Source organism: Megalops cyprinoides, chromosome 25 (assembly GCF_013368585.1).
Source record: "Megalops cyprinoides isolate fMegCyp1 chromosome 25, fMegCyp1.pri, whole genome shotgun sequence".
NCBI lineage: Eukaryota > Metazoa > Chordata > Actinopteri > Elopiformes > Megalopidae > Megalops > Megalops cyprinoides.
In genome coordinates this window covers 19566082-19593710 of record NC_050607.1, presented here as the reverse complement: position 1 = coordinate 19593710, position 27629 = coordinate 19566082, and the positions used below count along the sequence as shown (strand labels likewise).

General features: G+C 47.0%; 1 protein-coding gene across 4 annotated transcripts in view; it reads right to left on the bottom strand.

The window, feature by feature from the left end:
- Window positions 1-27629, bottom strand: part of LOC118771831 (ubiquitin carboxyl-terminal hydrolase 15-like) — a 28255-nt gene that overhangs the window by 489 nt on the left and 137 nt on the right. Inside the window, exons 2-22 of one of the 4 annotated variants that reach the window (XM_036519915.1) lie at window positions 24933-25060; window positions 24032-24162; window positions 22097-22223; window positions 21188-21333; window positions 19678-19722; window positions 16766-16827; window positions 15466-15552; window positions 13400-13544; window positions 12192-12365; window positions 10955-11113; window positions 10198-10422; window positions 9843-9926; window positions 9662-9756; window positions 8551-8739; window positions 7581-7693; window positions 6769-7044; window positions 5776-5846; window positions 4155-4270; window positions 2475-2624; window positions 1315-1418; window positions 659-747 (exon numbers count right to left, since the gene is read on the bottom strand). In XM_036519915.1, coding sequence (XP_036375808.1) covers window positions 659-747; window positions 1315-1418; window positions 2475-2624; window positions 4155-4270; window positions 5776-5846; window positions 6769-7044; window positions 7581-7693; window positions 8551-8739; window positions 9662-9756; window positions 9843-9926; window positions 10198-10422; window positions 10955-11113; window positions 12192-12365; window positions 13400-13544; window positions 15466-15552; window positions 16766-16827; window positions 19678-19722; window positions 21188-21333; window positions 22097-22223; window positions 24032-24162; window positions 24933-25060 — 2716 coding nt within the window. Of the gene's footprint in view, window positions 1-658; window positions 748-1314; window positions 1419-2474; window positions 2625-4154; window positions 4271-5775; window positions 5847-6768; window positions 7045-7580; window positions 7694-8550; window positions 8740-9661; window positions 9757-9842; window positions 9927-10197; window positions 10423-10954; window positions 11114-12191; window positions 12366-13399; window positions 13545-15465; window positions 15553-16761; window positions 16828-19677; window positions 19723-21187; window positions 21334-22096; window positions 22224-24031; window positions 24163-24932; window positions 25061-27629 lie in introns of those variants that run through there. The other 3 variants (XM_036519916.1, XM_036519917.1, XM_036519918.1) reach the window with 3 other exon arrangements.

The window sequence follows — 27629 nt, the reverse complement described above, 5'->3', positions numbered from 1 at the left end:
ACATTTTAGAATAATAGTAAAAACATAAAAGTTGTGAAACAACACTAATGGAATTATGCAGTGACCAAAAAGTGTTATAAACAAATAAAAACTTATGAACAAATGAAACAAATTAAATCTTACATTTTAGATTCTTCAAAATAGCCAAAATAAATTTTTTTTTATTAAATTTTTTTTGGAAAGAAATTCATATATAGAATAGATAGATATATAGAATATATAGAAATTCATACATATCAACTTCACTATTGTCTAAGAAACAAATTTCCAGCCTTTAAGCACAAGTCTTTAGATAAAATTGTCTTTGAATGCATGTTTCCCATTATCTTAATCAGGTGTGTACAGACTTTTGACCTGCACTATAGGTAAATGACACTGTATGCATATGGAAGCATGACCATCATTTTAATATTCAAACTTTGAATCTGATTATAGTTTGAATGTTATACTTCATAATCAGCAAGAGAGCGCTCTCTTTATGGAGCGGCTGCTACTGTCCACACAGCCAATAAAAAGGCGTTTATCTGCAGGAGCTGTTAGCGTCTTAGGCGTTTTATGAGCATGTGACCAGCGGGTGTGGTACAATGACAGCAGAGCTCTTTCAGGTAGTGTAGGGATATGAAAGGAGATGTGGAGGAGAAATGACAGGTCAGCTCACCACAATCTGATCCTCGTTCGCTGGCGACACGCTGCTGTCGTCAAAGTAGTACCACTTGTCGTCGTCCTTGTTCTTGGCGAAGGCGGTGTCTGGAAAAAAACCCAGGAGAGAGAGATTTTCGGTATCCAACCACGACCGGCGTATTAGAGAGATTCAGGTGCAAATTCTCCGCGCTAATGTGTTGCAAAACAGCAGGTTCTAGAGGTACTAGAGGTGGCAGGTGTCGGTGGGCGGGGACTGAGGTGGAAATGAGATGCACCTCTTCCTACTGCCCTTCGGTTCCACCTCAATCCCCACCCCCTAACACCTAGTACCTCTAGTACTTGCTGTTTATTTTACATGTAGTATTGTGATATGTTTTTTGATTCTGTGATCTAGTGACTGATGTATGGTAGTGTACTTGGCTCCCATTGTCTAGTCAGGTTGCATAAGTTAACTTGTGGTCGGGCTTGAATGGTGTTAAGCTCACACTCATTGGTCTGGGAGTGTTGTTAGCCTGGTCTGACACTGTTGCTCATTCAGCTTGAATGGGTACTCTTCTGTTATATTGTGCTGGAAGTCGCTCTGGATAAGAGCACCTTAAAAGTTAATGTAATGTGTTGTAATGTAATGTAATGCCACATTAGATTGGGGAAGGAGAGGACTGGGCTTCTTACAGTGGCCGCCTCCCATTCCTCCGTAGTGATTGGACACGGCGATGAGGTCGTAAGTGCAGGGGCCGGCGTTGGGGTTGATGAGGAACTCGGACATGTCCAGATCGCTGCGCGGGGGGTGGAGACAGGGAGAGGAGGCTGTCATTTATAAAGCATCGCTGTAGCATGTAGCGAAAGCATCTGGATAATTTCTCCTCCGTTGTCCCATGATGGTGGAGTGAACTTCCACACTCCGTCTGATCTGCTGAGTCACTCTCTTCAAGAAACATCTGAAGACACAGCTCTTCCACGCTCACCTGAACACCTGAAACACTAACACCTAACGCACTTTCTTATGTCTTAATCTTAGTTTTACTTAAAAAACTCAAATCTATGGTTTCATGCACTTGGATCTCTACCAGCTAGCTTGTGCTTTGTCTGGCCAACCATTTAAACCTGGTCATGCAGCACTTCTAATATTGTTGACTCCTTATGGGTTTTTGCTCGCGTTGTACTCTGACTCCTTATGGGTTTTTGCTTGCGTTGTACTCTGTCTCACTTGTAAGTCACTTTGGATCTGCCCAATGAATACATGTAAATGTACTGCTGCAATGCTATGAGAGCACTGGCTTATGGAATGACCTTCACTTTATCATTTTTTTTATTATGCTTATGAGAATGCAAATGTATAACGCAATGCGTTTAATGTGTCATTTTAACTGCGATGGGGTTGAAGATTCTGGGCTTTCAAGATACTATTTTACAGTGAGGCTGGGAGAATACGAAGCTTTGTGATGACACAGCACGTCATGAAAACATTTCCACTTTAGTGACATGACAGTACAAAGGCATAAGAGTGAGATTTATTATCAGTGTGAGATTGGGGGCAGCAGTGTAGCATAGCGGTTAAGGAGCAGGACTTGTAACTGAAAGGTTGCTGGTTCGATGACCCACTGGAGCACTGCTGCTGTACCCTTGAGCAAGGTGCTTAACCAACAATTGCCCCCCAGCTGTATATATAAATAACATTGTGATAAAAAACTGCAACCGATGTAAGTCACTGGAAAAGAGTGTCTGCTAAAAGCCCATAATGTAACGTAATGTAATGTGGTAATATGTCACCAGTCCCACACTGACATGGGGGCAGCAGTACAACTGTGATGCAGCTCTGAGCGGAGTCTTACCTGAGGGGGAAGTCCACCAGCGAGTCCAGCTTGTCCCGCATGTATCGGCTGTAGGAGAAGCGCTTGAGGTGGACGGCCAGCACCGGCGGCAGGGACCAGAGGTCCAGCTTTTTGGTGGCCTGCTGATGCTGCTTGCAGTTGGGACAGTACCTGTGGTGAGCAGGCACCGACACATGTGAGGACAGGCTGGAGGTGTGCCAGAAATGGCACAATGGCGCCTCTAGTGGTGGAATATATGTACAACATGTCTCTTGACAGCAGAGACATTTACGTTTACATTTATTTATTTAGCAGACGCTTTTATCCAAAGTGACGTACAAAAGTACATACAGCAAGTATAGCGACAGTACGGGGACAGGATGTGTACAGTTCCACAATGAGACAGTTCTCAGCTGAGAGCGAGGTCTGTTTGAGGACACAGTACTATTAGATTTGTACAATTATAGCCTATAGCGCAACTAATACGATACACTTTCAAACGGCGGACTTCGACAACTTCAAAAGGCGCAATGAGCGTCAGGGTAAAGGCGGCAACAAGAAACAATTTAAAAAGCACAATTTTTAAATTGTGCGATCTGAGACATTCTGACTCAGAGGTAAGGAGGTCACCAACACTGAAATTTAGCAGCGTCTGTGACATTATCAATGCTCAGTACATGTGTGAGGTAAGAGGAGGAAAATTAGAATTGCTTATTTTATTTCGAATGCAAAACACTCAAATTTGCTGCACTGGCTGCTGGGATTTATTTAGGAAATTTGGTGATCAGCTGTACACATCAGCTGTAATTTCCACTTCCAGCTCAAAGCCAGCAGCTGTGCTATTGTGGCACCCCTCTATACTTTCAGCCCAGTGGGAATCACAGTCTTCCTTGGACTCTTTCTAGCAAAGGGCTCAAACAACTGGCCCACTCACTTGGACCCACTGGCCCAACAGTTTAACCTCTGTTTAACCCTTTTGCGTGTACGGGCAAACCGGTGTGATCATTCTAGAGTGGTCGCTACAGCGTACCGTCAAACCGGTGTGACTAGAACAGCTATTTACAAGTGACGCCACAAAGCAACGTTCATTCTAAGCCCACTGCTTCTTCCACATAAAAAATGTTCCGCTAATGCAATATGATGATTTATTTTTCAAAGCAGAATCACATAAGTTGCAACTCAAGCAGCATAACACAGTTCTGACTCCCATATCAGGAAAAATGTAGCTAACATTAACTTTGAGGAAACAGTGATTTAACGTTATAAAGTATAGCAAATGCGGTGGTGATATCTATGAGAAGCTTAATGACACTAACGAAAACATAAACCGCATAACGTAACACTATGTAGCTATACTATGTGCTACATAGCATAAAATAAGTCACTCTGGGGGGGCAGTCAGAAATATTTTAGAACTTACATGTGAAAGGATTAATCTTCCTGTTCCTGCTACTGCACTCTGAGTGAGCTCCCCAAGCAAGCAAAAGCTAAACCCCTCTCTGCCATCGCTAAGGGCGCACATCCAGAGCTTACGAACAGCGCGGTACCCCAGTCAAATACAGAATCTGCCGTCTCTCCTGAGGTGAGGCTGGAAAACGAGCCAGTCGAGAAAGTTGAAGTGCCGTGAAAACCGCATCCAGAGCACAAGTGTGTTTTCCGTGACCCTGCGTTAAAAGCGCCCGTTCCCCCGCCCTCGCTCACCAGGGGTCCTCGGCTCCCAGCTTCTCCTTGGTGGTGAAGAGCTCGATGCAGTCCTTCAGCTTAAAGAAGGCCTTCTTCTGGGGCTTGGACTCCATGCTTTCGTGCTTCTCGAAATCCTGTTAGGTTCAAAAGAGCCTGAGTATTTGTGCTAGAGCTGCCTAGGAGGAGAGAAACGAGCAGGAGACAGAGCAGGACTCTTATTTTGACAAAGGGGAAGCGTGCTCTTTGGGGTTACCACAGGTCATCTCCACTGCGTACAGTATTAGCAGTGAAAAGTTTGGACACACACCTGATTAAGATAATGGTAAATATGCATTCAAAGACATTTTGATCTAAACACTTATGCTTATATGCTTGAAATTTATTTCTGAGACAAATATAAATTGTGAAATGACTCCTATGTGTGAATTTCTTTCTTTTTTGGCAATTTTGAAGAATGTACAAAATAAGATTATGCCTTTCCTATAGAGGTTATGCACATGGCGTCACAGTAGGTGGAGTCACTGCGAGCTACACCCACTGAGTGGCAGAAAGACTGATTGAGTGGCAGCGTTAGTGTTCAGCTTGAATGCCGTGAAAACACAAAAAACATATCTAAAATGGGAAAGAGCTGTTGTGCGATTGACTGTACAAACAGATTCAAGATTTCCCCAACAAATCCCGCCTTGATGTACGCCCAAGCTTTTGCGGACATTCTAAAACGCTTAAGGTGAAATGGCTTAACGTGGCTTAATGTTCCAAAACAGCGATCAATGATCACCAAATTTCTCTCGCACATCTCTTGTCACAAAAAAGCAAAACTAAAGCCCAAGGAATATGGTATTTGGGCCGACGTTACATTAAGCGCTGTCCTCTTGCTTTTTTGTTAGCTGATCGCTGTCTGGAAAATTAAGCTACGAAGCGTTTTCCTTATAATGGGCGTCAATGGAGAGTTTTGCTTTTTTTGATAGGAGATAGTGTTTATGACATGTGAGATGTCATACAAATTTAGTGATCATTGATCACTGTTTTGAGACATTAAACCACGTTAAGCTTTTTCCTTATAATGGGCATTCATGGAGAGGAAAGCTCTTAACGTGAGATAACGATACTCCTAGGATTTCGGTTTTGATTTTTTGACAGGAGGAAGTGTTTCTGACAAGAGATGTCCGAGAGAAATCTGGTGATCATTGATCGCAGTTTTAAGCCACGTTAAGCGTTTTAGAATGTCCCGGCTTTTGTATGCCTTCAGGCTTTGCTTTGTGTATTTCCCCGGTGTCGAAATCAGGTATATATAGATGTCAGGAAACCCGATTCCTGGCCGCATGTCAATGTCCATGGACCACTGGTTCTTTGGCAAGTTGTAAGGATCACTGTCAAGTCCAGCTGCCTTTAATTTACCAGATAATCGTTTGATTTACTTCCGGCTTCGCAGTTTCCCCTACTAAAGGCAGCCATGCTGCAGGATGTTTTGCCACTCAGTATTCAGGCGGGAATGTGACGTCAATGCATAACCTCTATTATTCTAAATGTGGAATAAAATAATGAAGAAGGAGGTGTGTCCAGACTTTTGGTACTATATATATATACAGTATATAAGGGAAAAGTCCTATGAGGATGAAGCATACAGTGTCAGTCTTACCTCGACCACACTTTCATCAAAGTATTTCTTCTTTATCTCAGGCTCCCAGTCCAATGACAGATAGGACCTGTCTGTTCAAAGAAACACTGATTTAACCACACCATGCATAACCCCTTCCCCACTGAAATCTGCCTTAAATTTCCATGTGTATTAGTGCAGGCAGGACATTATTATACTCATCAATGGTGTTTTTATTAAAGTTCTTCCATATTCAGGATGGCTGTGGTTATCACAGCACTGTGTGACAGACAGGTACATGTTTGTACTGATGTTCATGTGGTCTTATCATGCAGTAGTGTGGCATAGTGGTAAGGAGCAGGGCTCATAACCAAAAGTTTGCTGGTTTGATTCCCCACTGGGGCACTGTTGCTGTACCCTTGGGCAAGATACTTAACCCAGAATTGCCTCAGTAAATATGTAGCTGCATAAATGTATAAAATTGTAACCTATGCAAGTTGCTCTGGATAAGAGTGTCTGCTAAATGCCAATAATATAATACAATACAATGTAACTAAATACCAAATGCCTGAAGCTGTACCTCACTGGTCAAACTGTAGAAGTACCAATTAGGGGTGCTGAGCCACCTCACACCAGTGGGTTTTATGGTTAGCGATGACTCCCGTTTGAGCTTGGAGGGGGCGTGGTCTTGATTGGGTGGGGCTGGTGGGCGGGGCTACCGTACCTGCACTGCAGAGTTCATGAAGCAGGTGTTTCCCAGGTTACAGAGGCCGCAGAGGCCCGGCCGCTCTAAAGAGTGTGCTTTACAGAGTGTGCTGCTGAAATCTGTATCAGCTAGCTTGTCCCTTGTCTGGCCAACCGTTTAAACCTGGTCAGGCTTCTAATATTGTGGACTCCTTATATGGCAATTTGTTTGTGCTGTACCCTGCCTCACTTGTAAGTCGTTTGGATAAAAGCGCCTGCCAAATGAATTAATGTAAATGTATATGTGTCAGAGGAGCACAGGTGTGCCGCCTGCGTTCTGAGCGCGCTCACCACTGAGCCGTAGGTGTCCCTCGTCGAAGCGGATGTGCCTGGGCTCCTCCTTGATGAAGCTGAAGTCCGTCTTGCCCATGTTGTTGAACTGGAATGTAAAGAGTCGCCGTTTGTGCCCCGCTAGCGGCTGGCCTTTGGTCGTCTGGTCCGGGCCGATGCCGTTCTCCAGGTCGTTGTCCCCGCCCACCGACTCCTCCGATTGGCTGTTGTCGTTCTCGGAGGGCAGCTCCTGGTCCTGGCTGGACTCGTCGTCCTGCTCGTCCGTCTCCATCTCACCTGGGGGGGGGGGGGGGGGTTTGCTTTGTGATGACCACGAATGCTTTCAACAGGAACATCTGAAGACACTCAAGAAACATCTGAAGACACAGCTCTTCTGCGCTCACCTGAACACCTGAAACACTACCACCTTACACACTTTATTATGTCTTAAACTCTGTTTTCCTTTAAAAGCAAAAAATTCAAATCTAAGGTTTCATGCAATCATATCTCCACCAGCTAGACCGCAGCTTGCCAACTGCCATCTGGTTTCACTATTGAAACTTGGTCATGAAGCGCTTCTAAGATGGTTGACTCCTTATCTGGTTGTTTGCTTGTGTCGTACTCTGCCTCACTTGTAAGTCGCTTGATGCCTGACGTCGCTTTGGATAAAAGCATCTTCCAAATGAATAAATGTGAATGTAAATGTAATGTAACAGAAGAGGATCCACATTCAAACGGTTTGCAGAACTTCAGAATTATGGGAGTGAAGGGAATGCAGGTGCACTGTCTAACGGCGCCCCCTGTTGGAGGGCAGAGCAGGACGGAAGACTCACTGGGAGAGCCCTCCTCCAGGACCCCGTTGGTGGCGTTGCCGTTGACGCTGTGCTCTTTGAGGAGGGGCGTCTCCTCGGGCTCCTCCTCGTCTGGGGTGGAGCGCAGGAATCGGCTGTAAGGGGAGCACACTCTCTCAGCACAGCCTGGGTCTAACCGCTGACAAAGAGCCCTGCTGGCTCTGAGCATGTACGAGAGGCAGGGGTGTTCCTAGTCAGACTGCACACGTTAACTTGTGGTAAGGCTTGAGTGCTCATACTCACTGGTCTGGGAGTGTTGTTAGCCTGGTTTGACACTGTTGCTGATTTAACATGAATGGATACACTTACGTTCTGTTGTGCTGGAAGTCACTCTGGATAAGACCGTCTGTTAAATGCATGTAATGTAATGCAATGTAATGTCCCACGGCGGCTTCCCCTCACGTTCCAGGTGTGCGTCAGCCCTGTCTCACTCAGCTAGCCTCAAGCTAGTGCTAAACTCAGACAGGAACCAATGGCTGGCCTCTAACTGCAGGGACAAGTGCTACCCCTCGCCCACTTACAGTACCAGTCAAAAGTTTGGACAAACCTGATTAAGATAATGGGAAACATGCATTCAAAGATATTTTAATCTAAAGACTTATGCTTAAAGGCTTGAGATTTTTTCTTAGACAAATCTGATTAGTGTGAATCTGATTAGAATTTAAAATACATGATAGCTTTGACTTGTTTATAACACTGCACAATTCCATTTGTATTATTTGATAATACAAAGTTTTGATGTCATTTGAGCTTTGAGTTTTGATGTCATTACTATTATTCTAAAATGTGGAAAATAGTAAAAATAAAGAAGGAAGAGTGTGTCTGAACTTTTGACTGGTACTGTACGTGTTCCTGCTGTAGTGAGAAAAGCCCTTTCAGGGAAGAGCCCTTGAATCACTCGCTGCTTTTGATTGGTCAGCCGTTAGCGCATACGTTATCTCAGCGCTCGTACCACATGCGGAGCAGCAGCAGGTTGTAGAACTTCTCCTCGCTCAGGCAGCGGGGCACGGTGATGAGGAAGGGCTGGCCGAACAGGGGCGTGCTGGTGTGGTTGTAGCCCGACTGCTTGTACTTCTCCCGCAGGTGCACCGGGATCACCACGTGGTCCATGTCCTCCGCCCGGTTCACCGCCACCTCGAACCTGAGGGCGAGGAGAGCAGGAGGTGAGAAATACAGTGAGATAAGGAGGCCCCACATTCTCACACTCAGCACGGAGGCCCCATAGTCTCACACTCAGCATGGAGGCCCCACAATCTCACACTCAGCATGGAGGCCCCCCACACTCTCACACTCAGCATGGAGGCCCCACACTCTCAGACTCAACATAGAGGCCCCACACTCACACTCAACATGGAGGCCCCCCACACTCTCACACTCAGCATGGAGGCCCCGCATTCTCACACTCAGCATGGAGGCCCCAAACTCACACTCTCATACTCAGCATGGAGGCCCCACACTCTCACACTCAGCATGGAGGCCTCACACTCTCACACTCAGCATGGAGGCCCCACATTCTCACACTCAGTATGGAGGCCCCACACTCACACTCAACATGGAGGCCCCACACTCTCACACTCAGCATGGAGGCCCCACATTCTCACACTCAGCATGGGGGCCCCACATTCCCACACTCAGCATGGGGGCCCCACATTCTCACACTCAGCATGGGGGCCCCATAGACTCACACTCAGTATGGAGGCCCCACACTCACACTCAACATGGAGGCCCCACACTCTCAGCCCCCAGCATGGAGACCACCTCTCATACTCAGCATGGAGGCCCCACACTCACACTCTCACATTCAGCATGGAGGCCCCACATTCTCAGCCCCCAGCATGGAGACCACCTCTCATACTCAGCATGGAGGCCCCACACTCACACTCTCACATTCAGCATGGAGGCCCCACATTCTCACACTCAGCATGGAGGCCCCCCACACTCTCACACTCAGCATGGAAGCCCCACACTCTCACACTCAGCATGGAGGCCCCACACACTCTCACACTCAGCATGGAGGCCCCACACTCTCAGCCCCCAGCATGGAGACCACCTCTGATACTCACACGTAAATGTCATCCCGCTCCATGATGCTGCTCAGGTTCTCGTTGGTGGCGAATATCCGATGGAAGCGGTGGTTGTAGATGTCAGTAACAATCATCTGCGCGGGAAGAGGAATCAGCGCTCAGGCTCAGAGGCGATGGGCCACAAACGACCCCACATCACTGCAAAACCAAAGCATCTTACCTTATCGGCGGGTACCCCAGATAAAGTGGAGAGAGAGGTGCAGAGGTCAGAGATGTACCCAACCTTAGGCACGGTCAGTTTATACTGAAATACAAGGAAGATTCACACTCAGCCCATGTCCTCAGAGCAAGTCACATGCCAGCTAATGCTAGCAGATGCTAACAGTGCTCTACACATGGAAGTCATTAGTAATGAATGAAGCATGTGAGTGCTGTCAATCTGACTTCATGAACCAATCAAAGCGCTTCCCTGGCTACAGGAACACACTGCGATAGGTTCAGCTCAGTAAGCATCAGTAATGTATGGTAGGTCCACCCATTCTTGGGCTGATCAGTGCGTGGGTGGTAAGCCATACCTGCGTAGGTTTGGCCAGGGGGTCGAGCCGCACTAGGTACACCTCCAGCGTGCGTTCCTTCTTCATGGGCAGGGGGAGCGTCAGGTAGCAGAAGGGGTCGAAGGTCACCGAAACCTTGGCGCAGACGGGGCAGACGAGGGTGGATTTGAAGAGGCCGTGGAAGATGTCCACGATGATGGAGTCGTTCCTCTTTATGTGGTTCTCCCAGGCCTCCTCGGCGACCACCTGCACCAGGAATCAAAAAACGTCAGAAAGAAATCTTAAACAAGCTCAAGCAGACTCAGCCTTTTATTCTCTATTTGTGTGTGTGGCCACACAGAGCCACTCAGATAGTCCATGACACAGCAGGCCTTTTAAGTGAATGGACCTTTATCTTGCCACGTCCTGCAACCCATCAAGGGACACCTAGCTCCCCACACAATAGTATTGTAGCATTCTAAGCTAATGTTCTGTCATGCATTTCGATGTTGCATCAGTTGGTGCCTCGTGTCGTATGAGATCAGGTCCCCTATCCCGTTCTTTAAGTAGTGGTATCTCGCTTTGCTCTAATAATTTGTTACCATCGTTAGGAAACCACAGGCAACTTTATTGTTCTTGGCGACCAGCACAATGCAACAACTAGCCTGTAACAGCACAGTATAAGGCCGCACACACTACAGTATTCTTACCTATCTTTTATCTATCCGTTTTTTAAATAGCCCACAGCTATGCGCTAACGCATGCTTCAGCCCCAGCCGCAGAGATGACTCATGCGTACCTTATCCGGCCGGCCCTCTGCGTCTTTGAGCTGGATGTAGGGCTTCTTCCTGATGCGGTTGAGGTCTTCGTGCAGCCCGTCCAGGAGGAAGGCCAGGAGCTCGTGGGAGTCCTGCTGCTGGTAGCCTGAGAACTGGGGGGCGAAGCGGCCCACTTGCGTCTGTTGGGTAAGGAGAGACGAATGTATTTTACATTCTGTGATCTTGTGACTGATATATGGCAGTATCCTTGGCTTCCCTTAGTCAAGTTAACTTGTGGTAGGGCTTAAATAGTATTATATTCACAATCACCGGTCTGGGAGTGTTGTTAGCCTGGTCTGACACTGTTGCTCATTCAACTTAAATGGATACACTTCTGTCCTGTTGTGGTGGATGTTATTCTGGATAAGGATGCCTGCTAAATGCGTGTAATGTGATGTAGTGTCTCCTCACTGGCTTTTACAAAGTCTCTGCCTTTACATGGAAACCCTCGCCTTAGGGCACAAAGCATCCACCATCTTGAGGCTGGACCTTGCTTCACAAGTCCATGTTATATCCTCCCACAGCGGAAAAACAGCGTTAGGAAGACACAGCAGCCAAGCAAATCTATCCAAAGATTAAACTTTCTTTTTGGAAAGACCACTGTGAAGGAGAAGTGTTAAATTGTCACTTGTTGAATGTCTAAGGACTGCTGTCTTTCATTTCTAAAATTGTACACAACTGAGCTCATCGGTCAACCCATTCCAAACTTGTTTGTTTGTCAAGTGAGAATTATCTTTGTATATGTGAACCAGTCCACTGGTTAACAAGCCACACCTGCCTAATTAAAGGCCTGTTAAATACAGGTGTGTGGCTGGAGAGCAGGAGAGGCTCACTTTGTTTCTGCTGACTGTTTGCTCAGGATGGTTCTTTTCGTTTGTTGGTTTTTAAAATAAACTGTTGTGTTTTTTGAACCATTGCTCTTTTTGCTCATTTTTTTTTTTCCTGAGAAGTGTTAGCCAGCCTCTCCACAACCACAACCAGCTGCCCTCCAACAGCACATCAGCTGGATTTTAGATAAAATGTGTGGAGGAACCTTAAGACCACTGTGTGAAGAGTGTCTGCGCCTCCACCCACACGCAGTGCAGTCCCTCCCAGGCAAACGGAGGGACACAGATGGGGTTGAAAGGGGGCGGAGTTGAAGGGGGCAGAGTCAGGCAGGGCGGAGTCAAATGGGGACTGAGTTGAACAGGGGGCGGAGTCGAAGGGGACCGGACTCACCTTGAAAGGCCTGGGGGTGACGTAGCTGTACTTCCCCGACCACAGCTGCTTGATGAGCTCGGCGTACACCTTGGCGATCTCCCCCCTCATCCCCAGGGGGTTGTCCAGGTTCAGCTCGTCCTGGTACTTGTCTTTCAGGAAGTATTCCGTGAGCGGAGGGATGTTGCTCAGACACTGCGTGGAAACGACAGCAAAGAGTATGAGAAAACGCCTTTAAAGTGAAGCGGCGCTTGAAAGGGAACAGCACGATAGAGTTTAGCAGCTTAAAGATAAAAAGACACGTGATACTGTACGATCCACAAAGATCGCTTTGATTACTCAAAAACAAACATGACAATCAATCTCCCTGTCACCACGTAACTAATACAGGAACATGAGGCCATGAGTTGTTGCTAATAGCAGATTACACATTCATCTCTTGCTAATATTGGATGGTGACACTTCATTTACTGAGGTGTCTTATCCCGGGGGACTGAGCTCATTCACTGACAGTCCCAAATTAGCTTGGATCTTAACCGGTCTAGAGGAAAGAGTCGTTATGAGAGCTGACTTCAGACATACAAAGTACCAACACACTGTTTCAGTGTGTTTCAGCACCTCATACTACTAAGGGGCCAAACACAGGCAGCATTCCTCACACAGGAAGCCTCACCAGGAGCCATTACACACAGCTGGCCTGCCTGTCACAGTGCAAAGCCAGGTCTGGCACCCAGTATTATGCTTTTTTTTTTATTTTACTAAATAACCTCGGCAATTCTTATAAGCAACGTGAACAAAATTGGACTGAATGTGGGCGAAGGCGATAACTAGCAGTGTAGCGTAGCGGTCAGAAGCAGGACTCTGAATGAAAATGAACAGCTCGATTCCCTGCTGGGGCATTGCTGTTGTACCCTTGGGCAAGATACTTAACTCAGAATTGCATCATCAAACACCCGGCTGTATAAATGGATAACATGAAAATTGTAGCCTATGTACATCCCTCTGGGTAAGAGCGTCTGCTAAATGCCAATAATATAATGTAATACAATGTTATGTTAACTAAATACCAAATGCCTGAAGCTGTACTTCACTGGTCAAACTCTAAAAGTACCAATAAGGGGTGCTGAGCCACCTCACACCAGTGGGTTTTATGGTTAGCGATGACCCCTGTTTGATCTTGGATGGGCGTGAGCTTGCCTGGGTGGGGCTGGTGGGCGGGGCTACCGTACCTGCACTGCAGAGTTCATGAAGCAGGTGTTTCCCAGGTTACAGAGGCCGCAGAGGCCCGGCCGCTCGCTGTGCCTGGCCTGTTCTGAGTACTCGTAGCTGTTATACGGAGGGTAGGCCGGGAGGCAGTAGTTGGAGTTTTTTACACTGCAGAGAGAACAAGAGGTCGCACAGCATGCTTAGCCAAGGACTTTTGACGGAGCATAGGAAAAACAAACCAAGCTGCAAAAACACACTCCACACAAGCACAGTGCAATGCAACATTAAAACGCAAAACAGCAGCTGCCTGGACAACCTTATGTTCCCATTAAAGTTTTAGCAACGCTTTACAAAATTTCACAGCGATGTGAAGTGGGGGGTGGGGTGGAAATGACTCAAAAATGGAAAATCAGCAAGAACAAGGAAAATCAAGATCGAAAAAAATTATATTTGTGAAGGTAAACAAACCTGAAAGTTAACACAGCACTGAAGCAAACAGGAAAGTAAAATCACTCAGTAACAGAAACGAAAGCACAAAACAAAACAGCAAGCACCGAGGGTTTGAGAAGAAGACCTCAGATGAGACTGCAAAGAATCTCTACCATAGCATCAGGGCAGCGGGCTCCCCGCCCACCCCGCTCTCCATCCTGCCCTCTAACTCTACGCGCTCCTTCAGACACCACCCGCAGCAGAGGAGCATTTCCCATCAGGCCTCGCTGCACATCCGGCCCACGTGGAGCCCTGCCTCCCCCCCCCCCACCCCTCCAAACCTCAGACACCGGGAGGGTAGAAAGGAGGGAGAGAGAGAGAGATGCAAGAGACGCAGCGAGGTTGCGCAGGTAAGGCTTTGTAAACTTCAGGGGCCTGTGTGACATCATCACCCTGATGCGCTAAGCATTCTATTTTTAGCATCTGCACTGCCAAGACAGCAGAATCTATCAGCAGCATGTGAGCGATGGGGGGGGGGGACAGAGAGCAAGGGACTCTCTACAGGGCAGGGGTACACCACACGGAGCCGGCGCTCCACAGCTCAGAGCTCGCCCTCTCGGCCCCCTCTCCGGGAACCGGCTTATGGCAGGGTTAACGCCGTGCTTTGCGGGTCTGACGCGGGAGCACAGGTTCACAGGGGTGTGCCTTCAGCCATCTGTCCTCAGCGGCTTCCCTGTTTCAGCCTCGCTTTCAGCACACGAGCCAAAAGGACAGGAGAAACGGCAGTGAAAGAGGAGCTCGATGCATGGGGACCTCCCCCTGCGGTGACGTGGCCTGAATGCAGATGTGGACACACACATCGGGTGGGGGGTGACACGGTCTGAAGGTCACGGGCTCTGCGGAACACAGGGGAGAGCAAGGGGGACGGGAGGCGTGGTGTCTGGTGTCAGAGAGACCAGCCCCCGAGCAGCCCTGGATAATCTGAACCCTGCCTTTCTGTCAGTGTCTAATCTGCCGCAAGACGGCATCTCACACTGACCCACCGCTCCCGAGGGGAACACCCCACCAGGGATTCATCTCCAAAACCAGCGCTCTCATTACACTCAACTACTGAGCCCAAACTGCTGGCAAACACGGCCTCGACAACCATTCTGAAAAGACATACCAAACTCTTTCACTCATCAGGTGATATCTGACTGAGCTGTACACCACATTATGACGACTCGACTGGATATCTGCTAGGGTGAATTCAATGCCCTGTTACTGCAAATCTACCAGACCAGGTGACACAAACAACAGGGACACTGTGACAGTGAAAAGGACCAATCACATGCTTACCGTCGTAAAACACCGTCTGTACACCGACACACAAACAAACCCATGTGCTTTTCACAGCTGAGTCTACACACAAGCGTGTCACGTGAGTGAGCGATGTCCCAGGGACGTCCATTCCGACATGCAGCAGGTGCACAGACACCAGTTACAGACGTGCCATAAAGCTCTCCTCAGCACCGCGGAGGGCCGCGGCCGAGGGAGGCCCCGGCAGGACACACACCCACATGACCCATGCAAGCGGCACCAAGCGTGTGACTATCAGCAAGCCCCGCCTCCTCCAGGCCAAAGACACACCCACCCCCCCTCCCTCAGACCTCTTGCTTACTTTCTGCTGTTGAAACCACTATAATTGTTTGAGAGGGACGAGGGGGAGATCTTTGGTAAGGTCGAGAGATTGGAAGCGCCTGGGGACCTTCAAAGATAAGAATACCGTTCATTAGAAAGAGGAGAGGTTTTCCAAGCTTTCGCTGCGGTGACAGCTGATTCAGAAAACAAATGGATGCCAACAGAAATACAGCAGTTATAAAGCAAACAAAAAAATGAAATCAAACACAAATTCATAAATGCATGAATACAGAACATGTTGTTGATAATATACTGAAAGAACATTGCAGGGAAAGCTATATCTTCCTTTATTCAAACATTTCTCCAGCCCGATCACAGAGTTTGTGATTATTATAGGACATAATGTTGCCATGGAGACTAAAACCCTTCCCTTGTAGCAGTGTAGGTCCTGAACAGGGGATGGGAATAGGAGTGCTCCAGTGTCTGAGGGTTTATGATTTGCAGGCTAGTGACTGCTGGCACAGGCTGATGACATCACTGGCACTGAAGTGGTGCACAGGTACATTGTGTTACGCCTCACAGGAAAGAGGCAGTAGGACTTCTGTCATAGCAGCTACAAAGAGACAATCTGAGTGACGCGGGAAAGAGATACAATCACAGCATTGTAGTGAAGCTGCCTCCATACCTCTACACGTGGGAAACTGAAAACAGTGACCCTCAGAATGGCATGCAAGGTGTACTGTACGTAGGTTCTTTCTCCATTATACAATCCAAAGACAAACATAATGCACAGCTGTGGAAAGCTATAGGGTAGCCATCACCGTCAGTCAAATGACACTGGGCTCGGCTGTGGATCTGCCCATTGAAAGAGATTAAAGAAGAGTGGATGCAGTGGGTGGAAGCAGTCAAGCCGATCAGGTGGGCAGAGAGGCTACAGTGATACGCTGTAAAGACTGCAGGGGTTAGTAGTGCACTGCGCTAGCCGCTAACGCCAAGGGAGTACCCCTAAGGCTAAGATGAAAGTGTCCACTGGAACCCAGTGCTGTGACACACAAGTTAAACAGCTCCGAGAAGGACTCAACTCTGACACCTAGCATCACAGTCACCAATCACAGTGCTATCTAAAGAAAGGAGCAGTGTTATGTATTCTGTGTTTCTGATCCAGAACCAAGTGGATCTGACCTCACCTGCTGGATCTTGGCAAACCCCAGAAAACCCCGACCCTCCCACCAAGCCCGCGGGTCTTACAGGCTGGGGGAGTGGGTCTGTCTCGCCCCTCTCCCCCGCGGTGACGTTAGAGCACAGCACAGCGGAGCCGCGCAGCGAGGTGTCACACTCACTTGGGTGCGGAGGAGCCCCGGGGCCACGTGCCGTCCTCTTTTTTTTGCTCTATTACCAGAACCTGCAAGGAGAACCATCATTTCAGACACCGGAGCAGTGCACCTGCGGGCATTGAGCGGGCCTCGCTCTGCACAGCGGGCACCGTGTTCAACCTTCCTCACGTTCAGCTCGTCCTCGCGCCGTGTTTTCAGCCAATCACGGCAGCTAGTATTTTCAGCCAATCGTGGCAGCCCATCATTTCAGCCAATCATGACAGCCAATCACATCAAGCCAATCATATCAGTCAATCATGTGACCAGACTCCCCTAGGATGAAATGAGCTGCTGACCGGATGATTGAATCAGCATATTTTTCACAGAATTGTTGTTTGAAAAGGCCAAGAAAAGAGTGTGGAAGGTTTATATATACACATTTTTTGTTACAATTTTTTGGATATTTCTTTATATTATGTGAGAAACGGTTTGTTCCTTACCTTCTTTCAGAAAACAATCTATTCTCATTTAGATTATAAACAAACTCTTCTTATTTATAAGAATATGATATTCTTTGGATTTATTTATTTATTGTTTATTCTGAGTTTATAATGGAATATTGGAATATTCAGATGGAAACATGCTTTGTGTTGTGGAAGACTGTGGGAAATGAGGAATTTGAACACGGGTTATATCCTCTCAGTGTCAAAACACAGCAATTCCGGGTACAGGCAGACTGTTAGTGTGGGAAACAAACATACGCTCTGTCAGTTAGCTTACACAGTGCAAAAAAATAAGCTTTTTTTTAATCAACGATCAAGAACATTCACTGCTTACAGAGCTCAATCAAACAAACCAAGAAAGCTGATTTGCAGTAGAGAGGACAGCATGTTCTCAGGACCTTTCACTGAGAACTCCCTCTGTGGCAGCCAGAAGAGAAATGCTCCTACACACATACTGTACCTGTGTTTAAATCATGCGCAATGGGGGAGGAGCCAGGTAATGTCACCATGCCAACTGCGCGAAGCTGACCGCTGAATGGTTCCAGGACATTCACCACAGAACGCCCCAGACATACACAACGGGCATCACTGTTCTAACCAACCAAAGATGGTTTAAAGACCAACATGGAATTTCCTCATAACTCTCCCGCTTTCAAATTAAAAGTCTTAAGGAGCAGAAAGCACAGGACACAGATGCTTATGGAATGATCCATGAATGCCACATCACGTTTAATACCGTCCACATTACTGACCGCCACATTCAGGAGATCTACCATTACTGGAGCATGCAGTGCCCTCAATGGCCACAAGGGGAGCTGGAGAGAAAAATAACCCAGGACACCGCAACTCTCATCAGCAGTGACTTGGCCAAACCCCAGAGATCCACTGTGACATAGAGACGTCTAGGAAGCTCAGCTTAATTTGAAACATTTACCACTTCAACATGACATCAGTGGAATTTGATCGAACCACTATGGTGCTTTAAGTGAACGTAATACGTAATTTACACTGTACTTACAGAGGTATAGTGTAACTACACCACACATTCAGGTCACATCGTTACAGAGTAAAGCACACAGTGTGTATGCACACAATAGTTACTGTGAGGACAGCAATATCAATGTAGATAAACATTTTCAATTGCAAAAAAAATTGTGGCATGAAATCGCTTTCCAGAACTTTCTCCTCCATTGTCCCTCGATAGTGGAATGAACTTCCACACTCCACTATCTTCAAGAAACATCTGAAGACAGCTCTTCCATGCCTACCTGAAGACCTGAAACACTAACACCTAATGCACTTTCTTATGTTTTACTTAAAAACTCAAATCTATGGTTTCATGCACTTGGATCTCTACTAGCTAGCTTGTACCTTGTCTGGCCAACTAGTGAAACTTGGTCATGCTGTGCTGCTAATATTACAGACTCCTTATATGGCTATTTGCTTGTGTTGTACTCTGCCTCACTTGTAAGTCGCTTTGGATAAAAGTGTCTGCCAAATGAATAAATGTAAGATGTAAATGTAAAGAGCACACAAGTAAACTTGCTATGACAAAAGCAAAAGTCACACAAAAATGTTACCTTCCTGCAAAGCATGCATTATCCAGGAAGTTCACAACATCACAAGAAAGGGCAGTTAGATGCAGATTCACATCATCAGTTTCATTATCACTCCACTTTGCTACATCACACTGAGCAGAATGACTTCTACTCTCTGTATGCTAAAGACCTCTGCAGCTTTGGCTATTGCACACTCAATACATTAAGTGGCTGTAATAACTGTGTAATTACACTGTAATTGCACTGGTCATTGACAGAACCATTGTTCTCATTGTTCTTCATTACAAGTCCTTTTACAAGCCACTACAGTAGCAGTCAAAAGTTTGGACGTACCTTTGTGTATTTTTACTACTTTCCACATTTTAGAGCAATGGTAAAGACACCAAACTCTGAAATAACACAAATGGAATTATGCAATGATCAAGGCATCAACTTCATAATTTATGTTTGTCTAAGAGTTTAAGCATAAGTCTTTAGATCAAACTTCAAACACAGACAAATATAAACAGTGAAACCGATGGTCAAGGAACAAATTTCAAGCATTTAAGCATTTAAGCCTTAAGATCAAAATGTCTTTGAGTGCGTGTTTCCCATTATCTTAGTCAGGCGCGTCCAAACTTTTGACTGGTACTGTGTGTTAATGCAGTGTAATTACAAACCATTAAGGACCACATAATGCAGACAAAGTATGATGGATTTTTATCACCAATTTGACGTGAACCTTGCTCATTCAGTGCTTCAAGGTGACGGTTAGGACACTTCAAAACCTGCACTCTGACATGCAAAAACCCGCACACTGTCCTAAAGACACAAGCCTGCGAAGATAAACAAGACCATAGTGAAGTAAACCCCCAGGGGAGCACACTATGGAGGCTACCGTGTGCTGGAGTTTACAGACATCGGCTTCCAGGCTAGCCGTCGTCTACAAAGGAAAAATAAAATGACAAAATGACAGGCGTGTAGGCACTATCGGCTCTACAGGCAAAGCCTTACTGCAGCTTCCAGCTGAATGAACTCACTGCTTCAGGCAGCCACAGCCATCATCGGCAAATAACGAGAAATTCTCTTCTCCAACCAGCGAGGCAAAAAGTGTTGGAGGCACCGCATGATAGAATTTAAGAGAGCGTCATACACCGCTATGAACCAAATTGTTCTGCTTCATTATTATCTACGACTAAAATATATCTGGAGCCAGCAAGAGTCAGCGGTCTTCTGTTAAACTGAGCCACACCCATCTATCTCTCCACCAATCAAAACTGAGAATCCTGGGAAGGAGGCGTGTCACAATCACAAGCACTGCTGGTTCCACCGTACGATGAGGCCTTCTCTACACGTGACGCTGGTAACGTATGGTAGGGGTGCAGCTCAGGTTAAGGTTAAATTCCTGCCCTGGTCTTCAGTCACGCCCAACCTGCTCTGCTGTGTGAAACTGACTTCCAGAATGCTTCCCGTGTTCTGATCTCGCAGACTGTGCTTTAGATAATCTCCACTGTGACTGCTGCTCTGAACTCAGCCTGTGCAAGTCACTGAAGCAACAAATGCCACCTTCAACACTGGCGAATTCAAGCATCCATGGAGCATTCAAGCACTAAACTGCTGGTGAAAACAGCAGCTGAGGAGAGGAGCAGTAAGATGTGATTCAATGCGGACAAAAAAAACACCGGAATGAGAATACAACAAAAATGCTTTAAGAACAGAGGGCTGGGAGTACAGTATGAGTTTTAAACACACGGCTCACAGAGCTGCCACACACAGGTAAAACAGCATGTCCCTGAATAGCCCCTGCTGTAAAGTGTGTGCCTGTTGGACATGTCTCTCTCAGAGCTACTCAGAAACCTGCACTCCTCATTAGCGCTGTGTTTGATGAGCGGCTTTTGAGAACAGAGGGCTCTGTGAGGAAGGAGGGGGGATTCCCAGCCGCTGGAGTTTAGCTGAGCGCTTCTGATGCTAAGTGGCGGACGGCAGCGTGTTGTCTGAGAAACGGCTTTAAGCGCCGTGGTCAGTTATCAGCTCAGGCTTACCATGGGAATAGAATCTGAGGCTTACCAGACTACACTGCACGGTGCAGGGTTTTACTGCTGTCTGACCAAAAAAGACCGGTAACATGACCATGACCGCAGCATAATAATACAGCCTTCAACCTCGGACCATACCGACAGATGGAAGTGAAAATAACAGACACTCCTTTCTTCTGGAATCACGAAGCTCACGCTTGGCTAAGGAATCTCACAATAGCACTTGGTGAAACTGTTCGACCACACTTGGTCCAAGGAGGAGCTGGTGCATTGAATCTGCCTTTGCTGCGGAACAGCAAAGAAGTAACCGTGCATGTGTGTGTGTTTGTGTGTGTGTGTGTGTGTGTGTGCACGTGCGCGTGCGTGCCGTACCTGTCCTTGGTAGAGCCCGGCGTCCTGGATGGTGCTATCCGGTTTACTGAGGGGCTCGAACGTGTTGCTCATGTACTTGTTCCACAGCCTGGTCTCCTTCTCATCGGGAATGCTGAACAGCTTCCTCATCTCCTTCTCGATGGTGTCTGCGCAGCAGGGGGAACACCACCAGCCACCGGTTAACGCCCTTCCTGAGCAAACGATACTCCGGCCGTCTGCGCAACACTCCGGTTTAACGACCGGCGGACACCGAGACGTGAAGGTGAAATCTGAACCTGCTGTACAACGCTTGCATTTAACAGTTAGATACATAATACAAGCTGTAATATATATATATATATTATTATATAGGCTATAATATATTATATATAGGCTAAACAACTAGCCAGTCTGTGTGAATTAGAGCTGGATAAAACGTTAGGTGACATCAATCACTTCTAACGTGAATGTATGCAAGTGTGCATGTGTAAACGTGTGCATGAATGCGTGTGTGCCTATGAACAGTACAGGCAGTTCTAGTGGAAGCACACCCTAAATATCCTTTGGCAAAAGCAGCCTCAGTAAAAGCAGGCAGGTTTTAAAAGAAGCAGACACATGAAAAAGTACAGAGCGCGTATGCAAATCCACTTAAATCAGATGGGCGGCAGTTAAGCTGTGGGCAGCAGTGTAGCATAGTGATAAGGAGCACGGCCCCTAACCTAAAGGTTGCTGGTTCAAATCCTTGCTGGGGCACTGGTGCTGTACCCTTGGGCACTTGGACATTTGGTATTTAACCCACAATTGCCTCAGTAAATATCGAGCTGTATAAATGGACAGAACTGAAACCCACGTTAAGACGCTCTGGATAAGAGCGTCTGCTAAATGAAAATAATGCGGCGCGCACGCCCGCCGGCCCGGAGAGGTGCTTACCTATGGTGTCGGCTTTGCTGAAGCGGCGGGTGACCACGTTGTCCATGTTGCTGTCCTCGCACAGCTTGAGCTCCGTGAGGTACACCTCCACCTTGCAGTGCTTCACGAACATGCCCTGCTCCACCACCTGCAGCCGGGGAGGAGAGACGCGTAACATTACATTGCATTGCATTGCATTACATTACATTACATGCATTTAGCAGACGCTCTTATCCAGAGCGACCTCCACCACAATAGAACGGAAGTGTATCCATTCAGTATCCATTGAATGAGCCACAGTGTCATACCAGGCTTCTTCCGGTCTTCTTCCAGTTATGATGGAGCCCTTGACAACGCTGCCACATACAAACCCTCACCGAAGGTTACACAATGCTGGACAACTGACACCTTGCTCTTGGGTTTTTTTTTAGCTGACAACAAACTGTTTCGAAACCTATACACAAGCCTCAACTCTAAAAGTATCACATTTCTGATGGTAAACTAATTCAGCTAGACCTTGCACCCATTGATCAGAGGAACCCTTCTCTGTACCCAAATAAAAATAATCACCTGACATGGAAAGAAACAGGAAAAAAAACATCGGGTCGATGAGATTCACTGACACAAACAATAAACTACAGCTTTTCCTGTTAGTTATATCCTGTATGTTACATTACATTCATTTTCAACCACAACAGGACATAAGTATATCCTTTCAAGTTAAATGAGCAACAGTGTCAGACCAGGCTAACAACACTCTCAGACCGCTGAGTGTGAGCATAACACCATTTAAGCGCGACCACAAGTTATCTTGTGCAATCTGACTAGACAAGGGAAACCAGGTATACTACCATACATCAGTCACTACACATGTCATACAGAGACCACTTGGCCAGTGTTACAGCTCCATAGAGTCAGTATAAATGAGGCAGCACCCATGGCCAATGGAGATCTAAACAACTCAGGGATACCGCTTCCTCAGGTAGCAGAAAGCAGGAAGATTCAAACCTTTCGTTTCACCACAATCCCACAACAGCAGACTGAAAGGCCCTTAATTTAGCCACTCAGAGCAGAGACAGCTTGAGGGTCCCCGCACTATTTATTTCAAAGCATGCCTCCGCGACCGGCTCGCGCTCTTCAGCAGCGGACCGTGCGAGTGGGAGTCAGGCCTGTTTCCCATAATCCCCCGGTGTTTTAAACAGCCCAAGAGCAGGGGGGGAGACGAGCTGCAGCGAGCGCAGGATTTGAATGCCGCCGGCTCCGCTACGGTCATTTCCCTTCTCGTGCCCTGGTTTCGCTGACCCCAGAGGACACCCCGCCCCCAGAACCGGCCGGGGTGGGTCGATAAGACCCCGAGAAAACCAACCGCGGGGGCGGGACCAGAGTGCGGTCGGGAGCCGGGATGCCTGAGCCTACAGGAACCGGAAAAAGAGGAGAACCTCCTCCTTGTCTGTCTTGCGGATCGTTCCCCGTAGTGTCTGAATCACCCCCACAGCGCCGAAAATAGATGCGGGAAGGCCACCCGATACCCCTGACATATATGGCCAAAGGGGAGGATCGATGAGCCACACACAGATGACAGCAGGCAGCCATATTGTAGCACAAAGTGAATGATCTGATGAAATCCACCCCAGAATTCCACAAAGAAAAAGAACATTTTAGCTGATCCTATTAAATCTAAGATAAAACCAACACATAGCACCTCATACTGATAACAATTGGGAAAAAAAAACAACACAATCTTCACCAAACCTATACAAAACTGCTTCTAACATTATGTACTTAATTATAACTTAACAAATAAAAGGGTGACAATTATTAATTTATGGATTAAAATGATTTTCATATCTGCAGTATATTTACTTATGCCTTTGCTTTTTCATTGATAACCGCTGCTCTTATTTGATGAGCTATTTAAATGACGCAACGCGCTCATAATGTTGAGAGGGACCCTACCTTGCGTGCGATTGGCTCCTGGCTCTCCGTCAGCCCGTACCAGCTGACCAGTTTGTTCCAGCCCTCCGTGGGAACCAGGATGTAGTCCAGCTCGTCGATGAGGTGCTCCTTGAGTGACAGTGCATCACCATCTATGCAGAGCCAAGAGAGCAAGGAGACAAACTTTTATTGCATTTTACAGCAGTCAACTGTGGCTTAGTTCACTGCAGTTAAATTGCTGTCTTTATATGGCAAACAGCACAGGTGCTCATAAGAAATTTACAGCTTCCAGCTATTTCTGTAAGCAATAACACTAACATTGTCACTAACTGCTGCTTATAACAGTGGAATCACTGGCCATCTTCTGATACTGACTGAAGACCCACCTCTTCAGACTGCAGCTTGATTCCACCTCAGTCCCCGCCCTCTAACACCTGCTACCTCTGGTATTTGATGTTTATTTTACGTGTAGTATTGTGATGCATTTTGGATTCTATGTGTTCTAGTGACTGATGTATGGTAGTGTACTTGGCTTCCCTTGTCTGGTCAGGTTGCACAAGTTAACTGGTCAGGCTTGAATGGTGTTATGCTCACAATCACGGGTCAGGAAGTGTTGTTAACCTGGTCTGACACTGTTGTTAATTCAACTTGAATGGATACACTTATGTTCTATTGTGCTCGAAGTCACTCTGGATAAGTGAGATAAATGCATGTAATGTAATGTAATGTAATGTAACTGTTCTCTTTTACACTGCACTGTTGGCCCTGACTTAGACAACGACTAGGGGCTAATCCACTTACAACACATTAAAACAACAAGCAAATACGTGGTGCTGTTTTTCAGCTCCACTAGCTGTAGAAGATAAAAACGATTATCTTGAAGAATGCTAACGCTAACTCATTCACAACAGTCTGCCTTTACCTTTGAGGAGCCCCGAGTTGTCGACGGGTCCTGGATAGACATTCTGGTCTCCCATCTGATATTTGTCCCAGCTGTCGAAGCCCACATATTTCTTCCACTGTTTGAACCAGCGGCTGTCCACTAAGTACCTGCCCAGAGGGGGTATAGGCGACACACAGTTTACTTCATGTGGTTAGCACGGTTAGCGTGATGGACAAACACGGTTGGACTTCCTCTATGAGTGAGCTGCATATGAGGGAGCTTGAATAGTGCAGTCTGTGTTTATGAATGACACGGTGGCTATGAACAAAAGTGTCCTCATTCACCTCAGTCACATGACCCCTGCTGGTGAAAAGCTACCCCTGACCTCCTCCTCAACCCCCTCAGCAGCACCAACCCCCCCCCCCCCCCCCACACACACACACACACACACACACACACACACACACACACACACACACAGACACAGACACAGACACACACACACACACAGACACACACACAGACACACACACAGACACACACACAGACACACACACACACACACACACAGACACACACACAGACACACACACACACACACACACACACACAGACACACACAGACACACACAGACACACAGACACACACAGACACAGACAGACACAGACAGACACAGACAGACACACACAGACACACACAGACAGACACAGACAGACACACACAGACACAGACACACAGACACACACAGACACACACACAGACACACACACAGACACACACACACTCATTTCCCTCAGCTGGCGCACAACACAGTGAAAGGCCAGCAGTGTGCAACAGCAGGGAGACCCAGTTGGGGTCCAACGGTGTTAGGGCTAAAAACGCAGACCCACTCAGACCACAATCACGGACTCTTCAGCCCTTGCGCCCGATGCTGGCGTCAACGGCTAGCAAAAGCAGCTGTCTCATCATTCCAGACAGCAGAGCACAACACATTATGCTGGGGCCCAGCTTTACTGTCCTTTGAACCAGCTGCCACGGCCCTTCAAGGGATGCTGAAAGTTTTCTCTCTTGGAGGAAGGGATTCTGATCAATACGGGCTGCGAGACTGAATACCGGCACAGCAATCTGTGTGTCTGGGGCATCAGAGGTTTCAGCCTAATAAGGCACATAAGGGTCACATTACCGATTACTGCGGCGGTTTCTGAGACATTCTGCCTGTACACACTGTAAACACGGTGGAGTAGCGGTTTGGGGAAAAAAAGGCTTGTAACAGATGTAACAGAAGTCCCACACAAGGCCACTGCTGTTGCTCTCCTGAGCAAGGTACTTAACATATACTCAACATTAACTGCTCTATCTAATACTGCTGCTGAGATCTACATGTACACAGTGCAAGTTTACCTGGGCAAGGGAGTCCGTTGATAAATTCAGTATCAATAATCAAGCAATATAATTTAAGTAGAACACCCAAACCATTCCCAATCTGGACCTATAACACTGTGAGGCATGGGCCTCACTTTTCAATGCACAATGTGACTCAGCTTGGAAAGGAATCACTCCAATCACACATCCAATAAACTGGCGAGAGAGTTTACAGCCAGACCTGCTGACACAGCCTACCATCAAACAAGGCCCTGTGAATGATTTAAGCTACTGATGAGCCTAGCCTATGTCCTATCTTGGAGAGAGCTCCCTCCTCAAATAATTTTGTAGTCATCCCGGATTAACTGTATGGAGCTTGTGGGAACCATGGGACATTTGTTGGTCTACAAATTACTTGCTGATTAAATCTGATTAACGGTGAGCACGAAACGTACCCAAACACAGCCTGGCATTGCGGAAACAGCAGTCAAGGCTTGGCAAATACTGTCCCATGCCAAGATTCATGAGTCAGTGTTTATCCTGGCACTTTGTGGACAGTTACTGCTAAAGCCCTGAACGCATACTTCCCTTTGATTTCGAGCACACCTATGCTTTCCAGAGTCATGCCTTTAGACCTGAAATATTCGAAGAGCAAAAGCAAAGCTCTGCGAGCTGCTACTGTTGTGCGTCCACATGTGTGCCTCATCTTAGATAACGATAGCATTCAAGTGTACTTATCTGCCAACATCTACAGCAGCGACGGGCTCCTCGCTCTATACCGTACAATAGTTGTGAAATAATGGTGAAATTGTGCGCTGCGTTAGCTCGCTAACTGAATGAAACGATGTTGCTGAGCATTTAGGAAACAAAGGTGTTGCAACATTAGCCAGTGCAATCTGGATAAAGAGTCAGGCTTCAGGTAAGAGTAAGGTTACCCTAAAGGAGTGACGGCATGTCTGTTGATCTTAGGTGATTATCTGGCCGGGAATCTGCCTCGGTAGGGTATTTGACAGGTGCTTCTCTCGGCTCTACGCCCCGCTTGGAAGTGTCATGATGACCAAGTTTATTTGCCGGCTTCCCTGCCACAGTCTTAACCATTTCTGGTGAGCTAGGGACGAGAAACTAGGGCGCTTTCTTTAGATCGTGAGTGACCACGTCTTGCTAATTTAACTGAACTGATCAGAAGTCTAAACAGCTCGCAAACTACTTAGCTAGACTAGCCAGCCTGTCGAAATTCGTGGAATGTGGCTGGCTAGGCTAGCCAGCATGCTAACACACTAGCTAGCCCCGGCTAACAGAAATCAGCGGCCTGGCTCTGCCCGTTTCCTCCCATATTTCAATCTGACAACCCGAACAAAGCTAGCCGTCGCAGC